At 47.8% G+C, this 17,693-nt stretch overlaps 1 protein-coding gene across 1 annotated transcript in view; it reads right to left on the bottom strand.

The window, feature by feature from the left end:
• LOC147084068 (uncharacterized) overlaps positions 1-17,693 on the bottom strand; it is a 77,387-nt gene that overhangs the window by 45,394 nt on the left and 14,300 nt on the right. Inside the window, exon 2 of the mRNA XM_085979889.1 lies at positions 12,859-13,922. Coding sequence (XP_085836015.1) covers positions 12,859-13,815 — 957 coding nt within the window. The 5' untranslated portion in view covers positions 13,816-13,922. The remainder of the gene's footprint in view (positions 1-12,858; positions 13,923-17,693) is intronic.

The raw sequence follows: 17,693 nt of genomic DNA, 5'->3' as shown, positions 1-17,693 counted from the left end.
CAGGGTGTCTGCTGAGCATGCGCGGTGCGGGCCAGGCGCTTGTGGAGCAGGAGAGGGCGGGGCCATGGGGCGCATGCGCGGGGTCGGCCGCAACTCAGCGCGGTGGCCAGAGCTGATGAGAGACACAAGAACATAAGGCGTAGGAGCAGGAGTGGGTCATTTGGCCCCTCGAGCCTGCTCCGCCATTCAATAAAATCATAGCTGATCTGATCTTGGCCTCAACTCCACTTCCCTGCCCGCTCCCCATAACCCTTGACTCCCTTATCGTTCAAAAATCTGTCTATCTCCACCTTAAACACACTCAATGACCCAGCCTCCACAGCTCTCTGGGGAAGAGAATTCCAAAGGTCAGAGGCTGGGTATCCTGTGGCAAGTGTCTCACCTCCTGACTCCCCAAAGCATTTCTACCATTTACAAGGCACAAGTCAGGAGTGTGATAGAATACTCTCCACTTGCCTGGATGAGTGCAGCTCCAACAGCACTCAAGAAGCTTGACACCATCCAGGACAAAGCAGCCCACTTGATTGGCACCCCAGCCACCACCTTAAATATTCACTCCCTCCACCACCGGCGTACCGTGGCTGCAGTGTGTTCCATCTACAAGATGCACTGCAGCAACTCACCAATACTTCTTCGGCAGCACCTCCCAAACCCACGACCTCTACCACTTAGAAGGACGAAGGCAGCAAGCGCATGGGAACACCACCACCTAGAAGTTCCTCTCCAAGTCACACACCATCCTGACTTGGAAATATATCGCCGATCCTTCATTGTCACTGGGTCAAAATCCTGGAACTTCCTCCCTAACAGCGCTGTGGAAGTACCTTCACCACAAGGACTGCAGCGGCTCAAGAAGGCAGCTCACCACCACCTGCTCAAGGGCAATTAGGGATGGGCAATAAATGCTGGCCTTGCCAGCGATGCCCACATCCCATGAATGTAGAGGGAGCTGTATTCTGTATCTCATCCCTGCTGTACCTGTCCTGGGAGTTTTTAATGGGACAGTGCGGAGGGAGTCTTAACCTGTATCTAACCCATGCTAATCATCCACTTAATTTTTTTAATAGAATAATAAACTATAACAATTTAATCTCATCTTCTAACCCTTTCTAAAATTGTGCTAGTTGCCCATGCGCTGAGTGTATCCAAGCATTGCTCCAATGGACGCCGCACGGCTCATCCCGGTATCTGAAATCACAGGAATCAACTTTCATTGATCTTCTCATCCTCCTCCTATTGCTTGCTCCAAATGTATCTCTGCGCTACTCAGCCGACTGAGACAATGGCGGTGGTTGTTACCCAGAATGCCCTATCTATAAACGCGTCTTTTTCCGAGTGGCAGGCAGTGACTAGTGGGGTACCACAGGGATCAGTCCTCGGACCCCAGCTATTCACAATATATATTAATGATCTAGACGAGGGAACTAGATGTAATAGCTCCAAGTTTGCAGATGACACAAAGCTGGGTGGGCGTGTGTGCTGTGAGGAGGATGCTGAGAAACTCCAGTACGATTTGGACAGGTTGGGTGATTGGGCAGAAGCATGGCAGATGCAATATAACGTGGATAAATGTGAGTTTATCCACTTTGGTGGCAAAGACGGGAAGGCAGATTATTATCTGAATGGCAATAGATTGGGAAAAGGGGAAGTGCAATGAGACCTGGGTGTCCTTGTGCACCAGTCGCTGAAGGTAAGCATGCAGGTGCAGCAGGCGGTTAAGAAGGCAAATGGTATGTTGACCTTCATAGCGAGAGGATTCGAGTACAGGAGCAAGGACGTCTTGCTGCAGTTGTACAGGGCCTTGGTGAGACCACACCTTGAGTATTGTGTGCAGTTTTGGTCACCTTATCTGAGGAAGGATGTTCTTGCCATGAAGGGAGTGCAGTGAAGATTCACCAGACTGATACCTGGGATGGCAGGAATGACGTATGAGGAGAGATTGGGTCAGTTGGGCTTATATTCGCTGGAGTTTAGAAGAATGAGAGGGGATCTCACTGAAACTTATAAAATTCTAACAGGACTAGACAGAGTCGATGTAGGAAGGATGTTCCCGATGGTGGGGGAGTCCAGAACCAGGGGACACAGTCTAAAGATAAGGGGTAAGCCATTTAGGACTCAGATGAGGAGGAATTTCTTCACCCAGAGAGTGTTGAACCTGTGGAATTCTCTACCACAGAAGGCAGTAGAGGCCAATTCATTAAATATATTCAAGAAGGAGTTAGATATATTTCTTAAGGCTACAGGGATGTTAAACTATGCCATGTTCTTCGCAGCCTTCAACATATCATTGATGACAATGAACACCTCGCTAAGGCCATCCCCAAGCCTCCACTGCTCGCACTCAAACAGCCGCCTAACCTCAAACAGACGATCTTTCGCAGCAAATTACTCAGCTTTCAGGAGAACAGCGACCACGACAACACACAACCCTGCCACGGCAACCTCTGCAAGATATGCCAGATCATCAACACAGATACCATCATCACACGTGAGGACACCACCCACCAGGTACATGGTACATACTCATGTGACTCGGCCAACGTTGTCTACCTCATACGTTGCAGGAAAGGATGCCCCGGAGCATGGTACATCGGCGAGACCATGCAGACACTGCGACAATGGATGAACGGACACTGTGCAACAATCGCCAGGCAGGAGTGTTCCCTCCCAGTCGGGGCACACTTCAGCAGTCAAGGACATTCAGCCTCCGATCTTTGAGTAAGCATTCTCCAAGGCGGCCTTCGAGACACACGACAACGCCAAATCGTCGAGCAGAAACTGATAGCCAAGTTCCGCACTCATGAGGACGGCCTCAACCGGGATCTTGGGTTCATGTCATGCTACATGTAACCCCACCCGACGTAGGGTCATCCAGACTCGAGTCGTCGTTGGCTTGTTCTCTCTACACAGATGCGACTGGACCTGATGTGATTTCCAGCAAAAAAAATGTTTTGTCTTTTTTGTTTTCCATACAGACCCCAGCATCTGCAACATTTGACCCCTTGTGACCCCACCTCATTGTTCTTTGATGTAATGTTTTCCTGACGGACCTGTTTGGACACCATTCACACCTTTGATTCATAGAAGATAGGAGCAGGAGTAGGCCATTCGGCCCTTCGAGCCTGCTCCGCCATTCAATGAGATCATGGCTGCCGAGTTGTGATAAATGGCAGTTAGAAAGATTACCTGTAATCATCTGGCATTATTCTCTGACTATATAAGCTGGGTCTTTATGCATCTTTTCACTTCACCTGACGAAGGAGCAGCGCTCCGAAAGCTTGTGATTTCAAATAAAGCTGTTGGACTATAACCTGGTGTTGTGTAACTTCTTACATTTGTCCACCCCAGTCCAACATCGGTGGAGGCGGAGCTGAGCGGCAGAGCGACTACAAGAGGCTCCAGAGGCCCAGGTAGGCCCCAGTGCGGCATCGGCAGCGGGTGGAGGCGGAGCTGAGCGGCAGAGCGACTACAAGAGGCTCCAGAGGCCCAGGTAGGCCCCAGTGCGGCATCGGCAGCGGGTGGAGGCGGAGCTGAGCGGCAGAGCGACTACAAGAGGCTCCAGAGGCCCAGGTAGGCCCCAGTGCGGCATCGGCAGCGGGTGGAGGCGGAGCTGAGCGGCAGAGCGACTACAAGAGGCTCCAGAGGCCCAGGTAGGCCCCAGTGCGGCATCGGCAGCGGGTGGAGGCGGAGCTGAGCGGCAGAGCGACTACAAGAGGCTCCAGAGGCCCAGGTAGGCCCCAGTGCGGCATCGGCAGCGGGTGGAGGCGGAGCTGAGCGGCAGAGCGACTACAAGAGGCTCCAGAGGCCCAGGTAGGCCCCAGTGCGGCATCGGCAGCGGGTGGAGGCGGAGCTGAGCGGCAGAGCGACTACAAGAGGCTCCAGAGGCCCAGGTAGGCCTCACCAATCTCCAATCTCAGGGAAGGAGAGAGGTAAAAAGCCATCTAAAAAAACAGCTGAGGCGGAAGTCCAGCTCGTGAGCTTTTTTTCAGAAGCGGACCTGGTGGGAAGCACCCAGGTGAAAGGTATTTAAGGAGGGTGGTGGCTTAAACCCGAGTTCCTACAGAGTAGGAAACCCCACCCACCCTCCTCCTCTAACCTAGTAGTCTTTCAGCAGCTGTCTAAAAACAGAGGTCACAAATTTTTTGGTCTCAGTTTCTTTTCAGCAGGGCAGGAACCGGGAGGAGCGGGAAGTCGGCGTAGGACCAAGGGGACACAAGACCAGGAAGTCAGCGAAAGACCAGGGAGGTAAGACTAACTGGTAAGTACTTTCCTCAAACCTTCCTAGAAAGTAAAACCAAAACTAGTGGGATTTGGTTAGTTTAAAAAGGAATAAGAGGAGTACAGTATACATTGGTCTAAGTAAGCTTCGGGAAAACAAAAGTCGATAAATAAACTAAAACTAGAAAATTAAAAAGTAATATAAGGGTTAAGTCATGGCAGTAGAGCTCGGACCTGTGTCATGCTCCTCCTGTAACATGTGGGAAATCAGGGACGCTTCCTGTGTCCCTGACGATTATGTGTGCGGGAAGTGTGTCCAGCTGCAGCTCATGTGGGACCGCATGACGGCCCTTGAGCTGCAGATGGACTCACTTTGGAGCATCCACGATTCTGAGAGGGGTGTGGATAGCACATTTAGTGAGTTGGTCACACCGCAGGTTAAGGCCAGCGTAGACAGTACATGGGTGACCAAAAGGCAGAGCAAGGGCAGGAAGGTAGTGCAGAAATCCCCTGGGGTTGTCTCCCTTAGCAACAGGTTCACCGTCTTAGGTACTGTTGTCGGGGGGGGTGACGCATCGGGGGAAGGCACCAGCAGCCAGGCTCATGGCACCATGACTGGCTCTGTTGCAAAGAAGGGAGGGAAAAAGAGTGGCAGGGCTATAGTAATAGGGGATTCGATTGTAAGGGGAATAGATAGGGGTTTCTGTGGTCGCGACCGAGACTCCAGGATGGTATGTTGCCTCCCTGGTGCAAGGGTCAAGGATGTCTCGGCGCGGGTGCAGAACATTCTGGAGGGGGAGGGGGAACAGCCAGTTGTCGTGATACATGTTGGTACCAACGACGTAGCTAAAAAAAGGGAAGAGGTCCTACAAGTAGAATTTAGGGAGTTAGGAGCCAAGCTAAAAAGTAGGACCTCGAAGGTAGTAATCTCTGGATTACTACCAGTGCCACGTGCTAGTAAGAGTACAGAGAACAGGATAGTTAGGCTAAATACGTGGCTTGAGCAGTGGTGTAAGAGGGAGGGTTTTAAATTTTTGAGGCATTGGAACCAGTTTTGTGGTAGGTGTGACCTATACAAAAGGGACGGTCTACACCTGTGCAGAGATGGAACTGATGTTCTCGGGGTAATTTTTGATAAAGCAGTTCGGGAGCATTTAAACTAGTATGGCAGGGGGCTAGAAACCTATGTAGTGAAATAGAGGAAAGTGAAATGCAGACAGAAATAAATGGTAAAAGGGTGAGGAACAAAAAACGAAGGGCCAAACTAATTCATAAAAATTGTGAGCATAAAAAAGCCTGAGGGTTTTATACCTTAATGCGAGAAGCATCAGGAACAAGGTAGATGAATTAGCTGTGGAAATAGAGGTTAATAATTATGATCTAATTGGGATTACGGAAACATGGTTGCAGGGTGAGCAGGGCTGGGAGCTTAACATACAGGGGTATTCAGTATTTAGGAAGGATCGACAAAAAAGAAAGGGAGGAGGGGTAGCATTGCTAGTAAAAGAGGGGATAAATGCAATTGAAAGGAAGGATATTAACTCAGTTAATACAGAATCTATATGGGTGGAGCTAAGAAATAGCGAGGGGCGAAAAACATTAATAGGAGTGGTATATAGGCCTCCAAATAGTAAAATAGAGGTTAGGGAGGGCATCACGAGGGAAATTAGAGAAGCGTGCAATAAGAGCACAGCTGTCATCATAGGTGACTTTAACTTACATATAGATTGGACTAGCCTAATCAGTAAAAATAATGAGGAGGAGGAATTCCTTGAGTGTTTGAGGGATGGTTATCTGGATCAATATGTCGAGGAACCAACTCGGGAACAGGCTATATTGGACTGGGTACTGTGCAATGAGAAGGGACTAATCAGTAATCTTGTTGTACGGGGACCCTTGGGTCAGAGCGATCATAACATGATCGATTTCTCACTCGAAATGGAGAGCGAAGAAATTGACTCAGAGACTAAGGTCCTGAATTTAAACAAGGGGAATTATGATGCCATGAGACGGGAACTGAGTAGGTCTGATTGGACAACGTTCCTGGGAGGACTGGAGGTAGATAAACAATGGCAAACATTTAAAGATAGAATGACAAAATTGCAAAAATTGTTTATACCAATCTGGCATAAAAGGAAATCTAAAAAGGTGACTCAACCGTGGATAACAGGGGAAATTAGAGACAGCATAAAATCCAAAGATAGGGCGTATAAAATAGCCAAAAAAAGCGCCAGAGCGGAAGATTGGGAACAGTTTAAGATAGAGCAAAGGAGGGCAAAGGGCATAATCAAGAGGGGCAAAATAGCTTACGAAAACAAGCTGGCGGAAAATATAAAAACTAACTCCAAAAGCTTTTATAAGTATATCAAAAGGAAAAGACTGGTGAAAACCAAAGTTGGTCCATTGCAGTCAGATACGGGGGAATATATAATGGGAAATAAGGAAATGGCAGATCAACTAAATGCATACTTTGGGTCAGTCTTTACGAAGGAAGACACAAAAAACCTCCCTGGGATATCGGGAAAAATAGGGACATTGGCAAAGGAGGAACTGACGCAAATCAATATCTCTAAGGATATGGTGTTAAGGAAGCTAAAGGGATTGAAGGTGGACAAATCCCCAGGGCCTGATAACATGCATCCTAGGGTACTGAAGGAGGTGGCCCTAGAGATAGCGGATGCACTAAGGATGATTTTTCAGAATTCATTAGACTCGGGAACAGTGCCGATGGATTGGAGGGTAGCTAACGTTACCCCACTATTCAAAAAGGGGGGTAGGGAAAAAGCAGGTAATTACAGACCTGTAAGCCTTACATCAGTTGTGGGCAAAATGCTGGAGTCCATCATTAAGGATGAAATAGCGGAGCACTTAGCAAATGGGGACAGGATAGGACAGAGTCAACATGGATTTACAAAGGGTAAATCGTGCTTGACTAATCTATTGGAATTTTTTGAGGGAGTAACTGGTAGAATAGATGGGGGAGAGCCAGTAGATGTGGTGTACCTGGACTTCCAAAAGGCCTTCGATAAGGTCCCACATAAAAGATTAGCATGGAAAATTGAGGCTCATGGGATAAAGGGGAAAGTTTTGGCGTGGATAGGGAACTGGCTGTCAGATAGAAAACAGAGAGTTGGAATAAACGGCTCATTTTCTGAATGGCAGGCAGTAACAAGTGGGGTACCACAGGGATCTGTCCTGGGCCCCCAGCTGTTCACAATTTACATTAATGACCTGGATCAGGGAGTCGGATGCAGCATTTCCAAATTTGCAGACGACACTAAACTAGGAGGGGGGGTGGGCTCAGAGGAAGAGACCAGGAAGCTCCAGAGCGATTTGGACAGACTGGGCGATTGGGCGGATAAATGGCAGATGCACTATAATGTGGACAAGTGCGAAGTTATCCACCTTGGGTGCAGGAACGGGAGGGCAAATTATTATTTAAATGGCAATAGATTGGGAGAGGGGGAAGTACAGAGAGACCTGGGTGTTCTTGTACACCAGTCACTGAAGGCGAGCATGCAGGTGCAACAGGCGGTCAAGAAGGCAAACGGTATGCTGGCCTTCATAGCAAAAGGGTTAGAATACAGGAACAGGGATACCTTGCTGCAGCTGTACAGGGCACTGGTGAGACCACACCTCGAGTACTGTGTACAGTTTTGGTCGCCTCATCTGAGGAAGGATGTTCTTGCCATGGAGGGGGTGCAGCGGCGATTCACCAGGCTGATACCAGGAATGGCGGGAATGACCTATGAGGAGAGACTATGTAGTTTAGGGATGTACACACTGGAGTTTAGAAGATTGAGAGGGGACCTCATAGAAGTGTATAAAATTCTGACAGGTCTAGACAGACTGGATGCAGAAGGAATGTTTCCCTTGGCGGGTGAGAACAGAACTAGAGGACATAATTTAAGGATAAGGGCTAAACCATTTAGGACAGAGATGAGGGGGAATTTCTTCACTCAGAGAGTGGTGAACCTGTGGAACTCATTGCCACAGAGGGCAGTGTATGCCAGCTCATTAAATATATTTAAGAGGGAATTAGATATATTTCTACGGGCAAAAGGGGTTAAGGGTTACGGAGAGAAGGCGGGGACGGGATACTGAATTAAAGGATCAGCCATGATCTCATTAAATGGCGGAGCAGGCACGAAGGGCCGAATGGCCTACTCCTGCTCCTATCTTCTATGTATCTATGTATCTCCACACCATGGCAAATGGAATTGAATCTGGAGAACTGTGAGGTAATGCATTTGGGGAGGGCTAACAAGGCAAGGGAATACACTATAAATGGTAGGACACTGAGAAGTGTAGAGGATCAGAGGGACCTTGGAGTGCATGTCCACAGATCCCTGAAGGTAGCAGGACAGGTAGATAAGGAGATTCCAAGACAGCACACGGGATACTTGCCTTTATTAGCTGAGGCATAGAATATAAGAGCAGGGAGGTTATGCTTGGACTGTATAAAACACTAGTTAGGCCTCAGCTAGAACACTGCGTGCAGTTCTGGTCACCACATTACAGGAAGGATGTGATTGCACTAGAGTGGGTGCAGAGGAGATTTACCAGGATGTTGCCTAGGCTGGGAAATTTTAGCTATGAGGAAAGATTGGAGAGGCTGGGGTTGTTTTCTTTGGAACAGAGGAGGCTGAGGAGAGACCTAATTGCGGTGTATAAAATTATGTGGGGCCAAGATAGAGTGGATAGGAAGGACCTATTTCCCTTAGCAGAGAGGGTCAATAACCAGGGGGCACAGATTTAAAGTAATTGGTCTGAAGTTTAGAGGGGATTTGAGGAGAAATGTTTTCACCCAGAGGGTGGTGGGGGTCTGGAACTCACTGCCTGAAAGGGTGGTAGAGGGAGAAACCCTCATCACATTTAAAAAGTACTTGGATATGTACTTGAAGTGCCGTAACTTACAAGGCTACGGACCAAGTGCTGGAAAGTGGGATTAGGGTGGATAGCTCTTTGTCGGCCGGCACGGACAAGATGGGCCGAATGGCCTCCTTCTGTGCTGTAAATTTCTTTGATTCTATGATTCATTGATCATCCCATTCCCAAGCTGACTCTGTGTTAACACCTCAGACGAGCCGTCCCACGTAGGGTGACTCCCTCAACCTGTTCTCCCGGTTACAGAACCAGTTTGTCTCTCAGGAATGCCCAAGGCTCTGTTGTCTGTCCACCAACTCACTCGTGACCTCACATGTTGCAACAAGTCTGCTGCCTGAGCAGTTTGCAGTGTTATTAGGTCTGTAGGTCTCTTAGCAACCACCTCCCTTATCGAGGCAAAGGGCTCATCTCCTGACTTTGGGTGTTATCATTCCAAACTTCAGCATTCTCTGTCTTTTAGCTTCAATCTGTCTGTGTCCACCCAGTGACAACACTGAGCTCCTCCATCCAACCACTGACACTCGCCCTCTTGCTGAGAAAGAAAGACTTGCATTTATATAGCGCCTTTCACAACCTCAGGATGTTCCAGAGTGCTTTACAGCCAATGAAGTACTTCTGAAGTGTAGTCACTGTTGTAATGTAGGAAACACGGCAGCCAATTGGTGCACAGCAAGCTCCCACAAACAGCAATGTGACAATGACCAGATAATCTATTTCAGTGATGTTGATTGAGGGATAAATATTGGCCCCAGGACACCGGGGAGAACTCCCCTGCTCTTCTTCAATGTAGTGCCATGGGATCATTTACATCCACCTGAAAGAGCAGACGGGGGCCTCGGTTTAACATCTCATCCGAAAGACGGCACCTCTGACAGCGCAGCACTCCCTCAGTACTGGAGTGTCAGCCTAGATTTTTATGCTCAAGTCTCTGGCCTGGGACTTGAACCCGCGACCTTCTGACTCAGAGGTGAGAGTGCTGCCCACTGAGCTAAAGTGCCTGGAGCTAAGCCAGCTGGGATACTTGACATAGGATTACATCGGATATACGGCACAGAAACAGGCCATTCGGCCCAACCAGTCCATGCCGGTGTTTATGCTCCATTCGAGCCTCCTCCCGTCTTTCCTCATCTAAATCTATCAGCATAACCCTCGATTCCCTTCTCCCTCATATGCTTGTCTAGCCTCCCCTTAAATGCATCGATACTATTCGCTTCAACCACTCCCTGTGGCAGCGAGTTCCACATTCTCACCACTCTCTGGGTAAAGAAGTTTCTTCTGAATTCCCTATTGGATTTCTTGGTGACTATCTTATATTGATGGCCTCTAGTTATGCTCTTCCCCACAAGTGGAAACATTCTCTCTGTATCCACTCTATCAACATTTTTCATAATTTTAAAGACCTCTATTAGGTCACCCCTCAGCCTTCTGTTTTCAAGAGAAAAGAGACCCAGCCTGTTCATCCTTTCCTGATATGTATACCCTCGCATTTCTGGTATCATCCTTGTAAATCTTCTCTGCACCCTCTCCAGTGCCTCTATATCCTTTTTATAATATGGCGACCAGAACTGTACGCAGTACTCTAAGTGTGGTCTAACCAAGGTTCGATACAGGTTTAGCATAACTTCACTACTTTTCAATTCTATCCCTCTAGAAATAAACCCTAGTGCTTGGTTTGCTTTTTTTATGGCCTTGCTAACCTGTGTCGCAACTTTTAGTGATTTGTGTATTTGTACTCCGAGATCCCTTTGTTCCTCTACCCCACCTAGACTCGCACCCTCCAAGTGATAAGTGACCTCCCCATTCTTCCTACCAAAATGTAATACCTCACATTTATCTGTTCAGCCTTGGTCACTCTGCAAAAACTCTGAAATGTTTCATAATGAAATCAGGGAGCCAAAAAGCTCAGGTGAGGCAGTTTAAAAAGACAGTCCCTGACCAGAGATTGCTGGATGCTGACACTCGGTGCTCACGAGGATAGAATGTCCCATTCCCCAGGCACGGACATCCAGCACCTCGATCACAGCAACAATTCACAAAACACTGGCAATATAACTTGGAGCAGAGACGGTTAAGTGGAGCTGTGATCGAGGTGCTCAAAATTATGAGGGGTTTTGATCGAGCAAACAAGGAGAAGCTGTTGTCACTGGCAGGAGGGTCGGTAACGAGAGGACACAGATTTCAGATCATTGGCAAAAGAATCTAGAGAGGAAATGAGGAGACTTTTTTTACACAGCGAATTGTGATGATCTGGAATGCACTGCCTGAATGGGAGGTGGAAGCAGATTCAATAGTAACTTTCAAAAGGGAATTGGATATATGCTAGAAGCAGAAATTTGCAGGGCTGTGGGGAAAGAGCAGGGCAGTGGGACTAATTGCATCGCTCTTTCAGAGAGCCAGCACCAGCACGATGGGCCGAAAGGCATCCTACTGTGCTCTATGATTCTATAACATCAGCTTCTCTCTGCTCACGACTACTGAGAGAACAGGGAATAATCTTTAAATCCAGCCCAGTTATTGGGGTTTTAACATTAACAAGCCCCAGTTGCCTGAATTAACATGGTTCAGTCCTGGATGTGATTAAAGGCATCGGAAACAGTGGAATCGACCCACCGCAGTCACACTGTGGACACTCTGGTGTGTCAGCGGGTGGGATACACCAGGGAATCCCTTTCCACACACTGAGGTTGACTCTAATGATCGGGAGTCCCAGGTTTTCGGATACCAGATAATCAAGCTCACAAGAACACAAATTGTCTCTCCAGACTTTATTAAGAGCGCTGCATAACACAGATCGGGTGATAATTCCCTCAATCTGGAGAATAGAAGTACAGTGGATTCACGCGCGATCTTCTCGAGTCTGTTCCAACTGACAACGGCTTAAGTGGCCTGTTCTTATACACAAGCTTGGTTACCGCTCAGGAAATGGGATTGTTTGGACCCGTCTGTTGACCGCCTCCTGAACTCCTGCTAATTCAGGGAATTTAGTCCATCTGTGACCAGACTATAACCACAAGCCCGTCTGGTTATCACACCTACACGGTCCGTGAGGTTATTATTAGATTCACACCCAGACGTTGTGCCTTCACTTGTCTGGCACTTCATCGCATAACACGGGTACAGAGGCTCAGTAATGTTTCATTCATCAGAAAAAGACAAAGTACAAAATACTGGTCAGCTTAACAGAATCTCATCATAATTATGTGGCTCTAAATATAAAAGTCACTGATAAATCCAGGAGGGAATTCAGGAGAAACTTCTTTACAGAGAGTGATGAGAATATGGAACTCACTACCACAGGGAGTAGTTGAGGCCAATGGCATAGATGTATTTAAGGAGAAGCCAGATAAACATAGGAGGATATGTCGGAGGAAGCTCGCGTGGAGCATAAACCCCGGCATAGACCAGTTGGGCCGAATGGCCTGTTTCTGTGCTGTACATTCAATGTAATAACATGAACAGTCCACCGGTGCGCTCGAGGCCTTCCGCGACCGGTGGGTACCGGAGGGACTGGCGTGCATCATCACCACCGAAAATAGAATCTTAAATTAAATTAAGTTTCCTTTAAACTTTTTTTGTTATGTTACAGGTTTTATTGGTAGTGATGGTTGACTTTTAATAGGCAATTGCCTGTGATAAGGAGAAAAACAAAAATAACCAACAGTCAAATCAAGGGAATCATCAGCACAACAGATTGAAAGATTAAACAATAGTACAAGAATTTATAAAACATTCATCCATTCCACGTTCATGTCACCCCAGCTGTCTACAGGGCCCTGCATTACAGACAGTGTGAACTCGCTGGTGTCTCAGCAGGTCAATGGAGCTTTTAAAGCTCTTCCCACAGTCAGAACATGTAAACGGTCTCTCATCAGTGTGAACAAGCTGGTGTGGCAGCAGGTTGGTGGACTGCAAGAATCCCTTCCCACACACAGAGCAGGTGAATGGCCTCTCCCCAGTGTGAACTTGCTGGTGTCTGATCAGAGCCCCGGAGCTTTTAACACTCTTCCCACAGTCAGAACATGTAAATGGTCTCTCATCAGTGTGAACAAGCTGGTGTCTGGTCAGAGCCCCGGAGCTTTTAAAGCTCTTCCCACAGTCAGAACATGTAAATGGCCTCTCATCAGTGTGAACAAGCTGGTGTTCCTTCAGGTCCCCGGAGCTTTTAAAGCTCTTTTGACACACAGAACATTTAAAGGCTCTCTCATCAGTGTGAACAAGCTGGTGTCTCAGCAAGTTAGATGAATCAGTGAATCCCTTCCCACACACAGAGCAGGGAAATGGCCTCTCCCCAGTGTGAACTCGCTGGTGTCTGGTCAGATCCCGAGAGCTTTTAAAACTCTTCCCACAGTCGGAACATGTAAACGATCTCTCATCGGTGTGAACAAGCTGGTGTTCCTTCAGATTCCTGGAGTATTTGAAGCTCTTCCCGCAGTCAGAACATTTAAATGGTTTCTCATCAGTGTGAACAAGCTGGTGACTCAGCAGGGTAGATGAATCAGTGAATCCCTTCCCACACACAGAGCAGGGAAATGGCCTCTCCCCGGTGTGAACTCGCTGGTGTCTGGTCAGATCCCTCCCACCTTTACCCGGTTTCTCCCCGGTGTGATGGTGCACGTGTCTCGCCAAGGCAGGCAATCGGCTGAAGGCGAGTCCACACACTGAACACGTGAGCGGTTTGTCAGCGCTGCGATCACTGCTCTCTCCTTCCATGTGCAAAGGCCGATGATATTCAGGTCCGGATGAATCGAGCGACTGTCAGATCTTGACGTGATGTTTGATTTGAGCTTCCTGTCTGTAAATGCTCCACTTCTAAAACCCTGTAAAAGGAGTGTAGAAAGGGGTAAGAGGGAGAATGTTGTCTCATGTCCCCTTTTCCAGCCCAGGGGCAGTGAAGCTGATTTTCAGGCCCCAGCTGCTGCACAGGTTGGTTGAAAGGATCAACAGTAATGGCGGCTGCAATCCCCACAAGCCCCCGCGCTCCAGAAAGCGCTCCGGCCGCCGCACTGAGTTGTGGCTGACCCCGCGCATGCACCCCATGGCCCCACCCTCTCCTGCTCCACAGGCGCCCGGCCTGCACCGCGCATGCTCAGCACACCCCCTGGGCCCCTGTCAATCATCCTCCCCCGTGCCTGCGCGCTGGGCCCGAGCTCCAGGCTGCCACACGGGGCTTTCTTTGTAAAGTTGGTGCTGGTTAAGAGCCACGATCAGTGAGGGAAACATAGAAACATAGAAGATAGGAGCAGGAGTAGGCCATTCGGCCCCTCGAGCCTGCTCTGCCATTCAACAAGATCATGGCTGATCATCCACATTCAGTACCCTGTCCCTGCCTTCTCCCCATATCCCTTGATCCCTTTAGCCTTAAGAAATATATCTAACTCCTTCTTGAATATATTTAATGATGATTTGGCCTCAACTGCCTTCTGTGGTAGAGAATTCCACAGTTTCACCACTCTCTGGATGAAGAAATTCCTCCTCATCTCTGTCCTAAATAGCCTACCCTTTATCCTTAGACTGTGACCCCTAGTTCTGGACTCCCCGACCATCAGGAATATCCTTCCTGCATCTAGTCTGTCTAGTCCTGTTAGAATTTTATAAGTTTCAATGAGATCCCCTCTCATTCTTCTAAACTCCAGCGAGTACAAGCCCAATCGACCCAATCTCTCCTCATACGTCATTCCTGCCATCCCAGGTATCAACCATTTGCCTTCTTAACCGCCTGCTGCACCTGCATGCTTACCTTCAGCGACTGGTGCACAAGGACACCCAGGTCTCGTTGCACTTCTCCTTCTCCCAACCTATTGCTGGTCAGATAATAATCTGCCTTCCTGTTTTTGCCACCAAAGTGGATAACCTCGCATTTATCCAAATTATACTGCATCTGCCACGCTTCTGCCCAATCACCCAACCTGTCCAAATCATACTGGAGTTTCTCGGCATCCTCCTCACAGCACACACGCCCACCCAGCTTTGTGTCATCTGCAAACTTGGAGATATTACATCTAGTTCTCTCGTCTAGATCATTTGTATATATTGTGAATAGCTGGGGTCCTAGGACCGATCCCTGCGGTACCCCACTAGTCACTGCCTGCCACTCGGAAAAAGACCCGTTTATTCCAAGTCTTTGCTTCCTGTCTGCCAACCAGTTCTCTATCCAAATCAATACTATAGTGTCCGTGTGTTGATAGAGACACTGAAGACAGGAGTTGGTTCATAGGTGTTTATTAAGCAAAGTCTGGAGGGGTACTAACGGATATAACACAATATACAGGCTTATATAGCCCGAGTGGCCATTACCGGCATTACAGCACATATGGGGCTCTTAAAGGCACATACACCACAATTCCTCCCCTTTTAGCTAACTAATACATCATATTTTAAGTAATTATTAATTACATGTTATAAGAAAAATAATATATACATTGCTGTAGTTAATTAATTATAAGTCAATCTCTCTGGAGGCTTCCTGACTCGGTCCGGATAACGCCTCGGTGGTGTAGTAGGTTCTTTTGGCAAGGCTGATTCGGCTTGAATGCCAGTGTCGGGTTCATTGGGTTCCAGTATCACCGGATCGGAGGTAGATATGGGTATCTCTACTTCATCGTTTGCCGTATAGATTTGCGGTGTAGGTTGTCCCTTTTCGGATGACTCTATGATTTGGTCAGCATGGCGCCTTATTATGCTTTCTCCGATGTCCACGGTATACATCAGTGGTCCTAGTCATGTGCAGATAGTTCCAGGCTGCCATTTCTCGGTACGGCAGTCCCGGGCCAAATCTTGTTGACCTATCTGGAAGGTTCTAGTTGGCCTTTCATTCATGCCTTGAAATTGCCGGTTCACCACGTCTCTTCTGATGTTGGGCTTGACCAAATCCAGCCGGCATCTTAGGTTTCTATTGAAGAACATCATGGCGGGAGTTTGGTTGGTAACCATATGTGTTGCATTCCTGTATGCGAACAAGAAGTTATCCACCTTGTGCTGAAGTTTTATGTCTTCATTACCCATGGCCTTTATGGCCTTCTTGAAGGTCTGGACAAACCTTTCAGCCAATCCATTGGTGGCAGGATGGTATGGGGCGGACGTGTAGTGCTTAACCCCATTGTTTTTTTAAGAACTTCCTGAATTCTTCAGACACAAATTGCGGTCCATTATCAGAACAGATCTGTTCCGGCAGCCCATTCCTGGCAAATATGGTCCTTAATACTGTAATGGTTTTTTCCGTGGTGGTGGAGGACATCTTTATTACCTCCAGCCACTTGGAGTGTACATCAACCGTGATTAAGAACATTGAGTCCATAAATGGACCAGCAAAGTCGATGTGCACCCTTTGCCAGGGAGATGAGGGCCACTCCCATGGATGTAGAGGGGCTTGTGGTGGAGCGTTTTGGACCTTCTGGCATCCTAGGCAGCTCTTGGTCATTTCTTCGATGTCTCCATCGATACCTGGCCACCATACAAATGCCCTGGCTAGGTTCTTAATTTTCACTCCACCCAGATGCCCCTCGTGAAGCTCCTTTAGCACTTTATCCTGGAGTTTGGGTGGAATCACCACTCTGGAGCAACACATCAAGGTTCCTCGGCACACTGACAGCTGTTCTCTTCTTTGCGAGAATGCTGGCAACAGTGGTTCGCCATGTGCTGGCCATCCCTTCACTGTTAAATCGTAGACCCGTGAGAGAGTCGGGTCATTTCTCGTTTCTCTTTCAATGGCAGAATTTGTTACTGGGAGACATTCCACTATGGTAGAGTGGAACATCTCAACTGGGTCTAATGTAGGTGCCTCTTCTACCGTTGGCAACGGTAGGCGCGATAAACCGTCAGCATTCCTATGCTGTTTTTATCCTTTGTATTCTATGTTGTATTGGTGTGCCCCTAGAAAAAGGGACCACCTCTGTAGCCTTTGCGCTGTCATAATGGGAACACCCTTTTTAGGGTTGAATATGGAGATGAGGGGTTGATGGTCAGTCAACAAGGTAAATTTTTGTCCGTGTAGGTAATGGTTGAATTTCTTCACTCCCCATACCAGGCTGAGTGCTTCCCTGTCGATTTGGGCATAGTTACGCTCAGCTGAGTTCAATGAGTGTGACGCAAAAGCTATCGGCCGTTCCGAGCCATCAGGGAATTTATGCGATAATACTGCTCCTATGCCATAAGGGGATGCATCGCACGCCAGTCTGATTGGCAGTGATGGGTTGTAATGAGCCAAAACTTCTTCGGATGTGATTAAGTCTTTGCATTTATGGAAGGCATGTTTACAGTCTTCGTTCCATTTCCCAATCACTCCTGTTTGTAGAAGTTCATTAAGAGGGTGTAGAAGAGTTGATAAGTTCGGTAAAAATTTATGATTTATTAATCCCAGGAACGACCTTAATTGTGAAACATTTTCAGGTGCTGGGGCTTTTATGACCACTTCAATTTTTTCAGGTGACTTATGCAACCCTTCCTCATTTATTATGTGGCCACAATATGATATTTGATTTTGGAAAAATTTGCACTTGGGGCGATTTGCTCGTAGGCCCCATTCTCTCAGCCTAGTGAGCACCTGCTCCAAATTGGCAAGGTGCTCGTTGTCGTTTTCTCCTGTTACAAGG

The sequence above is a fragment of the Somniosus microcephalus genome, unplaced genomic scaffold (genome assembly GCF_052327205.1).
Source record: "Somniosus microcephalus isolate GS21.2 unplaced genomic scaffold, FLI_Smic_1.0 scaffold2, whole genome shotgun sequence".
NCBI classification, from domain to species: Eukaryota; Metazoa; Chordata; class Chondrichthyes; order Squaliformes; family Somniosidae; genus Somniosus; species Somniosus microcephalus.
This window is presented reverse-complemented; position numbering and strand designations above follow the sequence as displayed.